This window comes from Somniosus microcephalus, chromosome 10 (genome assembly GCF_052327205.1).
Source record: "Somniosus microcephalus isolate GS21.2 chromosome 10, FLI_Smic_1.0, whole genome shotgun sequence".
NCBI lineage: Eukaryota > Metazoa > Chordata > Chondrichthyes > Squaliformes > Somniosidae > Somniosus > Somniosus microcephalus.
This window is the reverse complement of record NC_140996.1, coordinates 234,150,067-234,168,730: the sequence shown is the minus strand read 5'-3', so window position 1 is coordinate 234,168,730 and position 18,664 is coordinate 234,150,067. Positions and strand designations below refer to the sequence as shown.

General features: G+C 54.2%; 1 protein-coding gene across 2 annotated transcripts; it reads right to left on the bottom strand.

Moving 5' to 3' along the window:
* Nucleotides 1–1,641: 1,641 nt before the first annotated feature.
* LOC147112179 (uncharacterized) lies at nt 1,642–17,602 on the bottom strand. 2 transcript variants are annotated; one of them, XM_085999804.1, is made up of 3 exons: nt 17,540–17,602; nt 13,288–13,411; nt 1,642–3,086 (listed from the first exon to the last, which is right to left on the bottom strand). In XM_085999804.1, exons 2-3 carry the CDS (start codon nt 13,322–13,324, stop codon nt 2,554–2,556), a joined length of 570 nt encoding a protein of 189 aa, XP_085855930.1. In that variant the 5' UTR covers nt 13,325–13,411; nt 17,540–17,602; the 3' UTR covers nt 1,642–2,553. The 2 variants fall into 2 exon arrangements, with proteins under 2 accessions (XP_085855930.1, XP_085855931.1); XM_085999805.1 differs by lacking the exon at nt 17,540–17,602 and adding an exon at nt 16,757–17,504.
* Nucleotides 17,603–18,664: the final 1,062 nt, after the last annotated feature.

The window sequence follows — 18,664 nt, the reverse complement described above, 5'->3', positions numbered from 1 at the left end:
ACGTGGATTTGGAAACTTCTGGCGCAGTCGATATTCTCTCCTCCCTCGAGGCGGTGGGGTAGACCCAGCCTCGATGAGCGCTCATTAAGGTTGAGATCCACCAAGTCAATTTGGGTTCATGGAGCAGACCCAGATGCAGGCTATGCACTTGGGAGAATCTTGTGGCATCGATCGCCGGTTCTCCAGAGGGTTTCTTCTCCGTCGGCCTGGGTCGTCGATGATCTCCCGACCCCAGTACCCGGGCCACCCTCGTCGTCTTCTCGTCGTGGCCGAGCCTTGTTTGGCTGAACACCGACCACGTTGTCCTTTTACCGAAACCGTCCGTCTTTAAAAAGACGAAAACGTTTTCATCGATCTGCCGAAGTGGAAGAGGCGCCGATCCGGGCACCGTCCGCCCTTCGTTCGTTCCTCGTAGAAGAAAGTTCTTGAAGAAAATGGAAGCCTGAAGTCGCCCAACAAGAAAGCCGTGGCAGTGAAGAAGAAGTTGTTCAAGTAACCCGGAGTCCGAAGTTATTTAGCTGGACTTTCAATCCATAGTTATACTCTTTTGGGACAGTCTTATCTCCCGCCAAATCATAGTCCTGTCTTTGTATTAATTTTGGCGGGCAGAAATCTCTGCAGGGGCGCTTTGTCTTGTAACGGAGCCGGTGATAACTTAAACTGGCCTTCCTGGCCGATAATGTCTTTCAATGTCTTTTGCATTGTCACCGTGGCTCGGTTCGCATATTGATCGGTCCGGACATTTTCCTTGATGGCTGCTAAACGGTTTTTCCTTTGTACGATAAATGGGTATAAGTGTTTTTACATTGTCCGCCCATATCTTGATGGGCCCCATCCTGTACTTATAATCCATTGAATATGTATGCTGTTGCTCTGAGTTTCGGTTCCCAGAGATTGGCTTTCGTGGGCTCACTGTCTTCAATCCACAAGCCTGTCTGGCTTGCAGTAACAGAAATAAAATGGTTCATAAACTGATCACGGGGCCTGGCGGCCATTTTGTATGCCCTTTTATCAAAGGTTTTTCTGTGCAAGCTTACTTTGGTCAATAAACAGTCTTAATTTTATCCAGTTTTCTTGCGTGATTTTTGCTGAAAATTGCGAATCTTACAACTGTCGGAGGGGCAGTACTGAGGGAGCGCTGCACTGTCGGAGGGTCAGTACTGAGGGAGTGCTGCACTGTCGGAGGGGCAGTACTGAGGGAGTGCTGCACTGTCGGAGGGTCAGTACTGAGGGAGCGCTGCACTGTCGGAGGGGCAGTACTGAGGGAGTGCTGCACTGTCGGAGGTGCCGTCTTTTGGATGAGACATTAAACTAGGGCCCCTCAGGTGGATGTTAAAGGTGCAACGGCCACTATTTGAAGAATTCTCCCCGGTGTCCTGGGCCAATATTTATCTCCCAAACAACATCACTAAAACAGATGATCTGGTCATTATCACAGTGCTGTTTGTGGGAGCTTGCTGTGCGCAAATTGACTGCTGTGTTTCCCACATTACAACAGTGACTACACTTCAAAAAGCACTTCAATGGCTGTAAAGCGCTTTGGGACGTCCCGAGGTTGTGAAAGGTGCTGTTCCTTCTCTTTATCAGCCAATGTGTGAAAATACCAGACTCTGCAATAATTCAGACAACTGCTGAGGGTGGTGCGGTCTGTAGATTTTATTGAAGATTGTGGCACAGGACAGGGTGAAAGAACAGACAGATACATTGCCCTGGAGTCAGGATAAACCACAGACTGGAAACGTGAGAGCTTTATTCAGCTTGAGTTGGTTTAATCGCAAAATGATTGACCCGGCAACCTCGCCTTGGATACAAACTCGCCAGGACTTGATCGAGTAAATAAGGAGAAACTGTGGCAGGAGGGTCGGTAACCAGAGGACACACATTTAAGGTGATTGGCAAAAGAACCAGAGATAAACGAGGAGAATTTTGCTTGACGCAGCGAGTGGTTGTGATCTGGGATGCGCTGCACTGGTGGAGGCAGATTCAATCGTGACTTTCAAAAGGGAAATTGGATAAAGGAGAAATTCACAGGGCTGTGGGGAAAGAGCAGGGGGAGTGGGAGTAATTGGAGCGCTCTTTCAAAGAGCCGGCACAGGCACGATGGCCGAATGGCCTCCTTCTGTGAACATAAGAATTAGGAGCAGGAGTCGGCCAGGAGGCCCCCTCGAGCCTGCTCGGCCATTCAATAAGATGGTGGCCGATCATTCTGTGACTGTCTGAGGACCTTTGATTGGGCTGTTAGAAGTGGTCAAATATTGCAGAGTTTTCATTCCTTAATATTACCCGGTGACATCCCCCACCCCACCTGCCCCTGGCTGGACCCCAATTTCACCCCCCCTTCCTACCCAAACCAGACTAGTCTGGGGCAAGAGCAGACAGCAGATAAGCTCAGCCGCGTCTGACTAACACACATCGTGAGGGTGAAGCAGGGAGATTCCCAGAATGATGCAGCACAGGAGGCCATTGGGCCCATCGTGCCTGGCTCTTTGGTCGAGCTCTCCGGTTAGTTCCGCTCCCTGGCCTTTCCCCACCGCCCTTCCTTGTTGAATGAAGTTACATATAACGCCTCACTAAATTTTGGAGCTGGACTACGTCGGCCTTGGGGGCCACCACGACCCCCACCACCTTCAGCCTGCGTTTGTCCCAGACGCAGATCTCCTCCGCGCGGATCGGCAACGCCCCGCAGCTCCCCGGTGCCCAGGCGGTGTCGAAGCCGTAATGGTGCCAGCTCTTGGTCAGCCGCGGCGCCCGGCCGCTCACCTTCCTCACCCTCCCCACTCGGGCCCTGAGCGCCAGCACCACCGTCCGGGAGGGCGGCAGCTCCACGGTGCGGCCCAGTGCGCCCTGCACGTCCCGCGACACGTAGACTCCGCGGCCCAGGGGGCCGTCGGCGGACTGGCCCGGCCGGTCTCGGACCACCGCCGGGGCGCTCTCCACATCAGTCCCGTAGTACACGGTGTAGAATCCTCCGCTCCGCAGCGGCCTGGCACACACAGAATGTTCCGGCGAGGAGACTCCAGCCGAAGGTTTCTTGGAGTCCGCCATGACCTCATTGTCCGAACAGGAAGCCATGACACCGAACAGGACTGAGGAGAAAGACAGAAAGAACTTGAATTTCTCCAGCACCTTTCACCACCTCAGGACGCCCCAAAGCGCTTTACAGCCAATGAAGTATTTTTTGAAGTGTAGTCACTGTTGTAATGTGGGAAACACGGCAGCCAATTTGCACACAGCAAGCTCCCACAAACAGCAATGTGATAATGACCAGTTAATCTGTTTTATTGATGTTGATTGAGGGATAAATATTGGCCGGGACACCGGGGAGAACTCCCTGCTCCTCTTCCAATAGTGGCAACAGAGCTAACAGGGCCTGGATTTAACGTCTCACCCCGAAAGACAGCACCTCCGACAGTGCAGCACTCCCTCAGTACTGCCCCTCCGACAGTGCGGCGCTCCCTCAGTACTGCCCCTCCGACAGTGCGGTGCTCCCTCAGTACTGCCCCTCCGACAGTGCGGCGCTCCCTCCGTACTGCCCCTCCGACAGTGCAGCACTCCCTCAGTACTGCCCCTCCGACAGTGCGGCGCTCCCTCAGTACTGCCCCTCCGACAGTGCAGCACTCCCTCAGTACTGCCCCTCCGACAGTGCGGCGCTCCCTCAGTACAGCCCCTCCGACAGTGCGGCACTCCCTCAGTACTGCCCCTCCAACAGTGCGGCGCTCCCTCAGTACTGCCCCTCCGACAGTGCAGCGCTCCCTCAGTACTGCCCCTCCGACAGTGCAGCGCTCCCTCAGTACTGCCCCTCCGACAGTGCGGCGCTCCCTCAGTACTGCCCCTCCAACAGTGCGGCGCTCCCTCAGTACTGCCCCTCCGACAGTGCAGCGCTCCCTCAGTACTGCCCCTCCGACAGTGCGGCGCTCCCTCAGTACTGCCCCTCCGACAGTGCAGCGCTCCCTCAGTACTGCCCCTCCGACAGTGCAGCACTCCCTCAGTACCGCCCCTCCGACAGTGCGGCGCTCCCTCAGTACTGCCCCTCCGACAGTGCTGCGCTCCCTCAGTACCGCCCCTCCGACAGTGTGGCGCTCCCTCAGTACTGCCCCTCCGACAGTGCAGCGCTCCCTCACTACTGCCCCTCCGACAGTGCTGCGCTACCTCAGTACTGCCCCTCCAACAGTGCGGCGCTCCCTCAGTACTGCCCCCCCCGACAGTGTGGCGCTCCCTCAGTACTGCCCCTCCGACAGTGCGGCGCTCCCTCAGTACTGCCCCTCCGACAGTGCGGCGCTCCCTCAGTACCGCCCCTCCGACAGTGCGGCGCTCCCTCAGTACCGCCCCTCCGACAGTGCGGCGCTCCCTCAGTACCGCCCCTCCGACAGTGCGGCGCTCCCTCAGTACCGCCCCTCCGACAGTGCGCCGCTCCCTCAGTACCGCCCCTCTGACAGTGCGGCGCTCCCTCAGTACTGCCCCTCCGACAGTGCAGCGCTCTCTCAGTACTGCCCCTCCGACAGTGCGGCGCTCCCTCAGTACTGCCCCTCCGACAGTGCGGCGCTCCCTCAGTACCGCCCCTCCGACAGTGCGGCGCTCCCTCAGTACCGCCCCTCCGACAGTGCGGCGCTCCCTCAGTACCGCCCCTCCGACAGTGCGGCGCTCCCTCAGTACCGCCCCTCTGACAGTGCGGCGCTCCCTCAGTACTGCCCCTCCGACAGTGCGGCGCTCCCTCAGTACTGCCCCTCCGACAGTGCAACGCTCCCTCAGTACTGCCCCTCCGACAGTGCAACGCTCCCTCAGTACTGCCCCTCCGACAGTGCGGCGCTCCCTCAGTACTGCACTGGGAGTGTCAGCCTAGATTTTGTGCTCAAGTCTCTGGAGTGGGGCTTGAACCCACGACCTTTTGACTCGGAGGCGAGGGTGCTGCCCACTGAGCCACAGCTGACTCCTAAACGTTGCACAACCAGTGGCTTCAAAATGAGCCGATTGAAGATTTAAAAAAATTCTTTCTCGGGATGTGGGCGTCGCTGGCTAGGCCGCATTTATTGCCCCTCTCAAGTCACCCTAAGATTGAGGTAATGGAAATGAGGGTCTTGCTAGGCCATGTTAGAGGGCAGTGAAGAATCAGCCAAGTGTGAAACTGGAGTCACCTATCGGCCCAGAACGGGTAATGACGGCAAGTTTCCTTCCCGAAAGGTCATCAGTGAAACAGATGGGTTTTTACAACAATCTGACAGCTTTGTGCTCGAGTTGAGGGAAGTCAGTGCAGAGAAATAGAACACGTTCCATTTCAAGCACCCAATCCCAGCATCAAGCACAGATACAGAGTAAAGCTCCCTCTACACTGTCCCATCAAACACTCCCAGGGCAGGTACAGCACGGGTTAGATACAGAGTAAAGCTCCCTCTACACTGTCCCATCAAACACTCCCAGGGCAGGTACAGCACGGGTTAGATGCAGAGTAAAGCTCCCTCTACACTGTCCCATCAAACAGTCCCAGGGCAGGTACAGCACGGGTTAGATACAGAGTAAAGCTCCCTCTACACTGTCCCATCAAACACTCCCAGGGCAGGTACAGCACGGGTTAGATGCAGAGTAAAGCTCCCTCTACACTGTCCCATCAAACACTCCCAGGGCAGGTACAGCACCGGTTAGATACAGAGTAAAGCTCCCTCTACACTGTCCCATCACACACTCCCAGGGCAGGTACAGCACGGGTTAGATACAGAGTAAAGCTCCCTCTACACTGTCCCATCAAACACTCCCAGGGCAGGTACAGCACGGGTTAGATACAGAGTAAAGCTCCCTCTACACTGTCCCATCAAACACTCCCGGGGCAGGTACAGCACGGGTTAGATACAGAGTAAAGCTCCCTCTACACTGTCCCATCAAACACTCCCGGGGCAGGTACAGCACGGGTTAGATACAGAGTAAAGCTCCCTCTACACTGTCCCATCAAACACTCCCAGGGCAGGTACAGCACTGGTTAGATACAGAGTAAAGCTCCCTCTACACTGTCCCATCAAATACTCCCAGGGCAGGTACAGCACGGGTTAGATACAGAGTAAAGCTCCCTCTACACTGTCCCATCAAACACTCCCAGGGCAGGCACAGCGTGGGTCAGATACAGAGAAAAGCTCCCTCTACACTGACCGATCAAACACTCCCAGGGCAGGTACAGCACGGCTTAGATACAGAGTAAAGCTCCCTCTACACTGTCCCATCAAACACTCCCAGGGCAGGTACAGCACGGGTTAGATACAGAGTAAAGCTCCCTTTACACTGTCCCTGTAGTGTATGTACCTTTAAGGGGAGAACTACTTTTTACAGCTCCTGTATACTGTAGTACTGGCAGTGACCACACCTGTATATAAACCCTGAGTAGGGATCTGTAAAGTTAGTTTTAGAGTAACCCTCATCCAGTAAACACCTGTTGATTGTTCCCTGCAGTCTCTTGTCTAATTATTGAAGGACACACAACATCAAGATACACGGATCTAACATTGGCGACAAGAAGATTCAAACCTACCTGCAACTCTGCATCACCTCCCAGGGATTCGCTCCTGGAGAACAGTGAAAGAAGAAGGCCGAGTCCAGAAGCACGGGCGTCGACCATCCAGCGGAGACTTGAGCATCGCAGGGGAGGCTGTTGAGAGCTGGGCTTGGTTCTCCAGTCACTGGTCCAGCGAAACAGGCTGGCAACAGGTACGGCGCAGACCCTTCCCGGACAGCGGCGGCTAGAGCCGACCGACGGCACAGAAAAGGCCGAGCAGCGTCGACGGGAGAAGAGAGGGGGTAGAGCGCACAGGGTACAGCCGGTGTTCAGGACCGAGCGGCGTCGACGGGAGAAGAGAGAGGGTAGAGCGCACAGGGCGCAGCCGGTGTTCAGGACCGAGCGGCGTCGACGGGAGAAGAGAGAGGGTAGAGCGCACAGGGCGCAGCCGGTGTTCAAGGGCCGAGCAGCGGCAACGAGAGAGAGAGGCGCGCAGGAAAACGCGCAGAGCGCAGCCGGTGTTCAAGGGCCGAGCCACAGCGGAGAAGAAGGGAGAGCGCGGGAGGCGCCATTTTGAGCCGCAGCGGAGAAGAAGGGAGAGCGCGGGAGACGCCATTTTGAGCCGCAGCGGAGAAGAAGGGAGAGCGCGGGAGACGCCATTTTGAGACGCAGTGGAGAAGAAGGGAGAGCGCGGGAGATGCCATTTTGAGCTAGTCTAACCACACCCAAAAATGCCGAAGAGTGGCAGTATCACAGCGTTCGACAATGAAGTCGAAGATTGGACGACATATGTCGAACGCATTGAAGTATACTGCAAGGCGAATGAAGTGCCAGATGACAAGAAAGCGCTGGTATTGTTGAATTCAATGGGTGCAAAAACGTATGGCTTACTGCGAAACCTAGTAACCCCAGAGAAACCAGTGGAAAAGAATTTTGAAAACATAGTGTCAATCCTACAGGACCACTTAAACCCCACACCGCTGCTGATAGCAGAAAGATTTAAGTTTCACAAAAGGATCCAGCATAAAGATGAAAGTAATGCTGAGTATTTAACGGAACTGCGCAAGCTATCGAAACACTGCCAGTTTGGAACAGGACTAGCAGATACTTTAAGGGACAAGTTTGTGTGTGGGCTTCAAAGTGAAGGAACACAGAAACGGCTTCTATCAGAAAAGGACCTTACGCTGGACAAGGCTTTCAGCATGGCAGTATCACACGAAGCAGCAGCACGGGGCGCGGCAGAGATACAACGGAGACTGCAAGAATATGGCACAAATGAAATGTCATACGGAACAGTGAAGTGCTATCGCTGCGGCAGAACAACACACGACCATAAGGATTGCTGGTTCAAGGACCAAGTGTGCAGACAGTGTGGAAAAGTAGGACACATAGCAAGAGTCTGCAGGTCGGAAAAGAAAACCAGCAGCAAGAAATCTCCACAGGAGAAGTACAAGAAGGTACATAAGGTGACGGAGAGTAGTTCAGACGAACAGAAAAGTGATACAGACTCTGGAAGCAAGGAGCTGGGTTGTCTGAAACTACATAATGTGATCAAAACGGAGGATCACCAAACTATCTGGGTCACGCTCAAGATAGCCGGAGTCCAAGTGAAAATGGAATTGGACACAGGATCAGCCCTAACAGTCATAAACCGAAGGGACTACAAGCGGCTATTCTCACATATACCCTTGAGAGATACAGAGATCGTCTTGAAGATGTACACGGGGCAAAAAGTCTACCCCAAAGGAAAAATAAGGGTGAACGTTATATATAACGGCAAGGAAACACCAAAAATGGACCTATATGTATTGCCAGAGGGAGGACCACCGCTACTAGGACGTGAATGGATCCGGAAGATACAGCTAGATTGGCATTCCATACAAGCACTGACTGTAGATGCCAAAAAGGATGACGACGTCACACCTGGACGACTGTCAAAAATGCTAACTGATGCACAAGAAGTGTTCCAGGAGGAACTCGGAACACTAAAAGGCACAACAGCGACGATCAAAATAGAGGAAAATGCAAGCCCAAAGTTTTTTAAGGCCAGACCGGTGCCTTATGTGATCCGCCCAGCCGTCGAAGCAGAGCTGGAAGGTTTGGAACGTTCAGGAGTACTGTCCAAAGTGGACTGGAGCAAGTGGGCTACACCCATCGTTCCTGTAATGAAGAGGTCATTGAGTAATACGCCTGGGGAACCAAAGAAGGTTCGCATCTGTGGGGACTTTAAGGTGACAGTGAACCCAGTCCTTCACACGGTACAATATCCGCTTCCGCGGATTGAAGATATTTGCGCCTTGCTATCTGGAGGGAAACGCTTCACTAAGATTGATCTGGCCCAGGCGTACCTGCAAATGGAGGTAGAAGAAGCCTCGAAACAGTACCTCACGATCAACACTCATAAAGGTCTCTACCAATACAACCGGCTGGTGTTCGGGGTAGCATCAACTCCGGCTATTTGGCAAAGGGCAATGGATCAAGTCCTGCAAGGGATTCCAGGGACCCGGTGTTATTTGGATGGCATCCTGGTCACGGGCGAAAATGACAGTGATCACCTCGCCAGCCTGGAGCAGGTGCTCACTAGATTGAAGGAATATGGGCTCCAAGCTAATCGCCACAAATGCGAGTTTTTCCAGAAGCAGATCTCGTATTGTGGCCACGTTATTGATGAAGAGGGGTTACATAAGTCCCCTGAAAAGATTGAGGCAGTAGTCAAGGCGCCAGCACCGGAAAATGTGTCACAACTGAGGTCGTTCCTCGGGTTGGTGAACTACTACCATAAGTTCTTGCCAAATTTGTCTACCGTACTACACCCACTGAACACCCTACTGCAAACGGGGGTACCATGGAAGTGGAATGACAAATGTAAACGAGCTTTCCAGAAGAGCAAAGGATTTATCACATCAAAAGAGGTGTTGGCTCATTTCAACCCAGCACTACCAATTTGGTTGGCGTGTGATGCATCACTCTATGACATTGGAGCGGTGCTGTCGCATAAATTCTCGGACGACTTGGAGAGGCCAATAGCCTTTGCGTCACGATCACTAACCTCAGCCGAGCGTAACTACGCCCAGATTGACAGGGAGGCCCTCAGCCTAGTGTGGGGAGTGAAAAAGTTCAATCACTATCTGCACGGGCAGAAGTTCACCTTGCTGACTGACCACCAACCACTTGTCTCCATCTTTAATCCAAAGAAGGGCGTTCCGGTGATGACTGCGCAACGGCTGCAAAGATGGTCCCTTTTTCTAGGGGCGAATCAATATGAAATCGAGTATAAGGGCACGAAACAGCATGGAAACGCTGATGGGCTATCACGCCTGCCACTGCGTACTGCGGAGGAAGCACCAGCAGTGGATCCTGTCGAAATATTTCATTCGACTATAATTGAACGCTTGCCGGTAACTAACGCTGATATAGAGAAGGAGACCCGAAATGACCCGACACTGTCTCGGGTATATGACTTGACGGTGAAGGGATGGCCAACACATGGCGACTCACTGTTGCCAGCATTCTCATCCAGAAGAGAACAGCTGTCAGTATGCCAGGGGACCTTGATGTGTGGATCCCGAGTGGTAATTCCACCCAAGTTAAGGGAGAGAGTGCTCAATGAGCTTCACGAAGGCCACCTGGGAGGGGTGAAAATGAAAAGCCTTGCTGGGGCTTATGTGTGGTAGCCGGGGATCGATGAGCAAATCGAGGACCTGACAAAGAGCTGCTCAGGATGCCAGAAAGTCCAAAATGCACCACCACATGCCCCTCTACACTCATGGGAGTGGCCCTCATCTCCATGGCAACGGGTGCATATTGATTTTGCTGGCCCATTCATGGACTCAATGTTTTTAATAGCCGTGGATGCGCACTCGAAATGGCCTGAGGTGATCAAAATATCCTCCACCACCACGGAGAAAACTATTGCAGTCCTACGGACCATATTTGCCAGGAACGGCTTGCCAGAGCAGATTTGCTCTGATAACGGACCACAGTTTGTGTCTGAGGAGTTTCGGAGATTTATGAAAAGGAATGGGGTAAAGCATTACACATCCGCCCCGTATCATCCAGCCACAAATGGATTGGCTGAGAGGTTCGTACAAACCTTTAAGAAAGCAGTAAGGGCCATGTGCGATGACGACATTCCACTGCAGCATAAGGTGGACAATTTCCTGTTAGCCTACAGAAATGCGACACATGCAGTCACCAACCAGGCCCCGGCCATGATGTTCTTTAATCGAAGGTTGAGATCTCGTATGGATTTGCTCAGACCAAATGTACGAAGAGATGTTGAGAATAAGCAATTCCAGCACATCAATGAGAAGCCGACAAGGAGCTTCAATGTAGGGCAACCAGTCTTGGCCCGCGACTACCGAACAGAGAAATGGCAACCAGGAACGATATGCACACGGCAGGGGCCACTAATGTACACAGTGGATGTTGGGGAGAACATTGCATCTCACAATGTTGACCAGATCCTAGAGTCACAGGAACGAGTCAACCCCATGTCTCGCCCATACGTACCTGGTGATGAACCCGACATACCGGTAGCATCTACCCCAGAAACAGTAGCATCGGAAGCTGATGAACCAACCGACGACAGGGGGCCAGAATCGCCTCCGCACCAAGAGCAAGACACTCGGGAAAGGCGCTATCCAGAAAGGATCAGGAAGCCGCCCCAAAGACTGAATTTATAAATAGACTATTTTCAGTTAATGTTGCATGCTAAAAGTGTTAATTGTAATTAGTTGATACTTAATTGTTAAATGAATGTTATGGTACTGTTAATCTAAAAGGGGAGGAATTGCAGTGTATGTACCTTTAAGGGGAGAACTACTTTTTACAGCTCCTGTATACTGTAGTACCGGCAGTGACCACACCTGTATATAAACCCTGATTAGGGATCTGTACAGTAGTTTTAGAGTAACCCTCATCCAGTAAACACCTGTTGAATCGTTCCCTGCAGTCTGTTGTCTCATTATTGAAGGAAACACAACATCAAGATACACGGATCTAAGAGTCCCCATCAAACACTCCCAGGGCAGGTACAGCACGGGTTAGATACAGAGTAAAGCTCCCTCTACACTGTCCCATCAAACACTCCCAGGGCAGGTACAGCACGGGTTAGATACAGAGTAAAGCTCCCTCTACACTGTCCCATCAAACACTCCCAGGGCAGGTACAGCACGGGTTAGATACAGAGTAAAGCTCCCTCTACACTGTCCCATCAAACACTCCCAGGGCAGGTACAGCACGGGTTAGATACAGAGTAAAGCTCCCTCTACACTGTCCCATCAAACACTCCCAGGGCAGGTACAACACGGGTTAGATACAGAGTAAAGCTACCTCTACACTGCCCCATCAAACACTCCCAGGGCAGGTACAGCATGGGTTAGATACAGAGTAAAGCTCCCTCTACACTGTCCCATCAAACACTACCAGGGCAGGTACAGCACGGGTTAGATACAGAGTAAAGCTCCCTCTACACTGTCCCATCAAACACTCCCAGGGCAGGTACAGCACGGGTTAGATACAGAGTAAAGCTCCCTCTACACTGTCCCATGAAACACTCCCAGGGCAGGTACAGCACGGGTTAGATACAGAGTAAAGCTCCCTCTACACTGTCCCATCAAACACTCCCAGGGCAGGTACAGCACGGGTTAGATACAGAGTAAAGCTCCCTCTACACTGTCCCATCAAACACTCCCAGGGCAGGTACAGCACGGGTTAGATACAGAGTAAAGCTCCCTCTACACTGTCCCATCAAACACTCCCAGGGCAGGTACAGCACGGGTTAGATACAGAGTAAAGCTCCCTCTACACTGTCCCATCAAACACTCCCAGGGCAGGTACAGCACGGGTTAGATACAGAGTAAAGCTCCCTCTACACTGTCCCATGAAACACTAGGCACGACGGATTATGAGGATTACAGAAACTAGGCTGCATTCCCTGGAATACAGACGGTTAAGGGGTGATTTGATTGAGATGTTTATGGTTTTGAAAGGAGTTGATGGGGTAGATACAGAGAAACTTTTCCCGCTGGTGGGGGAGTCCAGGACAAGGGGACAGAACCTTAAAATCAGAGCCAGGCCGTTCAGGAGAGAAGTTAGGAAACACTTCTTCACACAAAGACTGGTAGAGGTGTGGAGCTCTCTCCCACAGAAAGCAGCAGGTACCAGCTCAATGAATCATTTTAAACCTGAGATTGTTCGATTTTTGGTAGACAAGGGTATAAGGGATTTGGAGCCAAGGCAGGTGCATAGCGTTAGGTGACACATCAGCCATGATTTTATTGAATGGCGGAACAGTCTCGAGGGGCTGAATGGACACCTCCTGTTTTTCTATTTCCCTCTCCCATTACAATCAGTTCACAGCGCACCGTGGCTGCAGTGTGGACCATCTACAAGATGCACTGCAGCAACTCGCCAAGGCTTCTTCGGCAGCACCTCCCAAACCCGCGACCTCTTCCACCTAGAAGGACAAGGGCAGCAGGCGCATGGGCACACCACCACCTCCAAGGTCCCCTCCAAGTCACACACCACCCTGACTTGGAAATATATCGCTGGTCCTTGATCCTTCATCGTCGCTGGGTCAAAATCCTGGAACTCCCTCCCTAACAGCACTGTGGGAGCACCTTCACCAAACAGACTGCAGCGGTTCAGGAAGGCGGCTCACCACCACCTTCTCAAGGGCAACTAGGGATGGGCAATAAATGCTGGCCTTGCCAGCGACGCCCACACCCTGAGAATGAATTATAGGGAAACCCAGCCAGAGGATGAGGGCGTTGGACGGAGATGCTACAAACATTTATTCAGCCACTTACCGAGAATCGCCATGGAAACAATGACAGATGAGGCCATGGTCGGTGAGATCGCTCCGTGATACGTATCGTAAAGAGAAATTCATCAGTCGTAGTCTTCGCCCTCCGTATCCAAATTCCACGGACACTGGAGGGAGCAGGTTACAATTACTGTTAATGCGGGTTTGCTAAACGGCATGAGCTTTCTATCGATCAGACACACATAACACAATTAAAACAAATCAGTTCTAAAATTCAATGTTTCATGAGGGTCGATGACCCGGAAATCCCGGGAGATTCAGGATCAACGAGCAGGAGGATTCCCAGATTCAAAAACTTGACAATCCAGTGAAAACGCAACAAACCTTCATCATCACTAAAGCCCATCACTCAACCCCACCCACCCACCTTCTCCCCAATACCCAACCCCACCTACCCACCTTCTCCCCATATCCCCAATCCCACCTACCCACCTTCTCCCCAATACCCAACCCCACCCACCCACCTTCTCCCCATATCCCCCAACCTCACCCACCCACCATCTCCTCAATACCCAACCCCACCCACCCACCTTCTCCCCATATCCCCAAACCCACTTACCCACCTTCTCCCTAATACCCAACCCCACCTGCCCACCTCCCCATATCCCCAACCCCACCTACCCACCTTCTCCCCATATCCCCAAACCCACCTACCCACCTTCTCCCCATATCCCCAAACCCACCTACCCACCTTCTCCCCAATACCCAACCCCACCTACCCACCTTCTCCCCATATCCCCAACCCCGCCTACCCACCTTCTCCCCATATCCCCAATCCCACCTACCCACCTTCTCCCCATATCCCCAAACCCACCTACCCACCTTCTCCCCATATCCCCAAACCCACCTACCCACCTTCTCCCTAATACCCAACCCCACCCACCCACCTTCTCCCCATATCCCCAACCCCGCCTACCCACCTTCTCCCCATATCCCCAATCCCACTTACCCACCTTCTCCCCATATCCCCAACCCCACCTACCCACCTTCTCCCCAATACCCAACCCCACCTACCCACCTTCTCCCCATATCCCCAACCCCACCTACCCACCTTCTCCCCAATACCCAACCCCACCCACCCACCTTCTCCCCATATCCCCAACCCCACCTACCCACCTTCTCCCCATATCCCCAACCCCACCTACCCACCTTCTCCCCAATACCCAACCCCACCCACCCACCTTCTCCCCATATCCCCAACCCCACCTACCCACCTTCTCCCCATATCCCCCAACCCCAACCACCCACCTTCTCACCATATCCCCAAACCCACCTACCCACCTTCTCCCCAATACCCAACCCCACCTACCCACCTTCTCCCCATATCCCCAACCCCACCTACCCACCTTCTCCCCATATCCCCAAACCCACCTACCCACCTTCTCCCCATATCCCCCAACCTCACCCACCCACCTTCTCCTCAATACCCAACCCCACCCACCCACCTTCTCCCCATATCCCCAACCCCACCTACCCACCTTCTCCCCATATCCCCAACCCCACCCACCCACCTTCTCCCCATATCCCCAACCCCACCCACCCACCTTCTCCCCATATCCCCCAACCCCACCTACCCACCTTCTCCCCATATCCCCAACCCCACCCACCCACCTTCTCCCCATATCCCCAACCCCACCCACCCACCTTCTCCCCATATCCCCCAACCGCACCCACCCACCTTCTCCCCATATCCCCAACCCCACCCACCCACCTTCTCCCCATATCCCCCAACCCCACCCACCCACCTTCTCCCCATATCCCCCAACCACACCCACCCACCTTCTCCCCATATCCCTCAACCCCACCTACCCACCTTCTCCCCATATCCCTCAACCCCACCTACCCACCTTCTCCCCATATCCCTCAACCCCACCCACCCACCTTCTCCCCATATCCCTCAACCCCACCTACCCACCTTCTCCCCATATCCCCCAACCCCACCTACCCACCTTCTCCCCATATCCCCCAACCCCACCCACCCACCTTCTCCCCATGTCCCCAACCCCACCTACCCACCTTCTCCCCATATCACCCACCCACCTTCTCCCCATGTCCCCAACTCCACCCACCCACCTTCTCCCCATGTCCCCAACCCCACCTACCCACCTTCTCCCCATATCCCCCAACCCCACCTACCCACCTTCTCCCCATATCCCCCAACCCCACCTACCCACCTTCTCCCCATATCCCCAAACCCACCTACCCACCTTCTCCCCATATCCCCCAACCTCACCCACCCACCTTCTCCTCAATACCCAACCCCACCCACCCACCTTCTCCCCATATCCCCAACCCCACCTACCCACCTTCTCCCCATATCCCCAACCCCACCCACCCACCTTCTCCCCATATCCCCAACCCCACCCACCCACCTTCTCCCCATATCCCCCAACCGCACCCACCCACCTTCTCCCCATATCCCCAACCCCACCCACCCACCTTCTCCCCATATCCCCCCACCCCACTCACCCACCTTCTCCCCATATCCCCCAACCCCACCTACCCACCTTCTCCCCATGTCCCCAACCCCACCCACCCACCTTCTCCCCATATCCCCCCACCCCACTCACCCACCTTCTCCCCATATCCCCAACCCCACCTACCCACCTTCTCCCCATATCCCCCAACCCCACCTACCCACCTTCTCCCCATATCCCCCAACCCCACCTACCCACCTTCTCCCCATATCCCCCAACCCCACCTACCCACCTTCTCCCCATATCCCCAACCCCACCTACCCACCTTCTCCCCATATCCCCCAACCCCACCTACCCACCTTCTCCCCATATCCCCCAACCCCACCTACCCACCTTCTCCCCATATCCCCCACCCCACTCACCCACCTTCTCCCCATATCCCCAACCCCACCTACCCACCTTCTCCCCATATCCCCCAACCCCACCTACCCACCTTCTCCCCATATCCCCCAACCACCCACCTTCTCCCCATATCCCCAACCCCACCTACCCACCTTCTCCCCATATCCCCCAACCCCACCTACCCACCTTCTCCCCATATCCCCCCACCCCACTCACCCACCTTCTCCCCATATCCCCAACCCCACCTACCCACCTTCTCCCCATATCCCCCCACCCCACCCACCCACCTTCTCCCCAACCCCACCTACCCACCTTCTCCCCATATCCCCAACCCCACCCACCCACCTTCTCCCCATATCCCCCCACCCCACTCACCCACCTTCTCCCCATATCCCCCAACCCCACCTACCCACCTTCTCCCCATATCCCCCAATCCCTTCTTATCTAATTATCTCCAGACCCCACTGACACTTTGATTCAATGTCCCTCCCTGAGAACATTGAGTCTAAAGATCCCCTTGATTTCTGTTCTCACCCCTGAGACCCTCCTTTTTCACCTGTGCCCCCTGTGATTTGTATCCTCACCAGAGGCTGTAATTTCCCAACAGAACCTAGAAATCTTCAGCCAGCTCACCTTGAAGTTGACTCGAAAATCCCGACTTCATCGAATCATAGAATCACACAGCACAAGAGGAGCCCATTCGGCCCATCGTGCCTGTGCCGGCTCTTTGAACGAGCTCCCCAATTAGTCCCACTCCCCCCTGCTCTTTCCCCACAGCCCTGCACATTTCTCCCCCTCAAGTATTTATCCAATTCCCTTTTGAAAGTTACTATTGAATCTGCTTCCACCGCCCTTTCAGGCAGCACGTTCCAGATCACAACAACTCGCTGTGTAAAAAACAATTCTCCTCATCTCCCCTCTGGTTCTTTGGCCGATTATCTTCAATCTGTGTCCTCTGGTCACCGACCCTCCTGCCACTGGAAACAGTTTCTCCTTATTTACTCTGTCAAAACCCGAGATAATTTTGAACGCCTCTATTAAATCTCCTCTTAACCTTCTCTGCTCTCAGGAGAACAACCCCAGCTTCTCCAGTCTCTCCACATCACTGAAATCCCTTAACATTTCCTCGGAGCTGAAATGAATGATATCCGGGATACTTTTTGCCTTGTGTCTGTTGCATTATGAGGCAGGTCCAGCCACGCACGGAGAGCACGCAATCCCCCCGCCCGACACACACTTCCTCCTCCTCTGACCGTCTCCGACACTAACTCCATCTTTCACAGGACCTCCAGTCTGTGAAGCTCCTCGCCTCCCCCAGTCTGCCTGCGATCCATAGGCTTCTGAAACCCAAGCTTGACGTCTCTCGAACGCTGCGCACGATTATTACACAAAGTACTGAACTGAGTGGGATAATACCTGTGAGAGGTTGACTGGCTGGAGCTCCGGTATCTCGGCAGTGGGAGGGCCGCTCCTTTTATATCGCTCCACTGTTTGAGGGCGAAGGTCGCGACATCTGTTCTATCTGCAGGATTTCCGGAATGTTCCACCCTGTTTGTGGCAGCTGATGTAATATTCACAGCATCCTCCCATACCTGGCCACATCCAACTCGAAGTGACGTCCTTGTGACCTCTGGATTTGACCATTCCAACGCTTTCCTGGCTGCCCTCCCATCTTCCAGCCTCCAGCTCATCCAAAACTCTGCTGCCCATGTCTTAACTCGCACCCAGTCCTGTTCACCCATCACCCCCTGTGCTCACTACCCCGTGTCCAAACTCACACCCAGTCCCGTTCACCCCGCACCCCCTGTGCTCACTGCCCCGTGTCCTAACTCACACCCAGTCCCGTTCACCCATCACCCACTGTGCTCACTGCCCCGTGTCCTAACTCACACCCAGTCCCGTTCACCCCGCACCCCCTGTGCTCACTGCCCCGTGTCCTAACTCACACCCAGTCCCGTTCACCCATCACCCACTGTGCTCACTGCCCCGTGTCCTAACTCACACCCAGTCCTGTTCACCCATCACCCCCTGTGCTCACTGCCCCGTGTCCTAACTCACACCCAGTCCCGTTCACCCATCACCCCCTGTGCTCACTGCCCCGTGTCCTAACTCACACCCAGTCCCGTTCACCCATCACCCCCTGTGCTCACTGCCCCGTGTCCTAACTCGCACCCAGTCCTGTTCACCCCGCACCCCCTGTGCTCACTACCCCGTGTCCTAACTCACACCCAGTCCCATTCACCCCGCACCCCCTGTGCTCACTGCCCCGTGTCCTAACTCACACCCAGTCCTGTTCACCCATCACCCCCTGTGCTCACTGCCCCGTGTCCTAACTCACACCCAGTCCTGTTCACCCATCACCCCCTGTGCTCACTGCCCCGTGTCCTAACTCACACCCAGTCCTGTTCACCCATCACCCCCTGTGCTCACTGCCCCGTGTCCTAACTCGCACCAAGTCCGGCTCACCCATCACCCCCTGTGCTCACTGCCCCGTGTCCTAACTCACACCCAGTCCCGTTCACCCATCACCCCCTGTGCTCA

Coding starts and splice junctions, on each gene's coding strand:
- LOC147112179 (XM_085999804.1), bottom strand. CDS start 13,324: ATGGCCTCATCTGTCATTGTTTCCATGGCGATTCTCG. Junction 3,087..13,287: donor TGTTTCCATGGCGATTCTCG/GTAAGTGGCTGA, acceptor CTTTCTCCTCAG/TCCTGTTCGGTGTCATGGCT.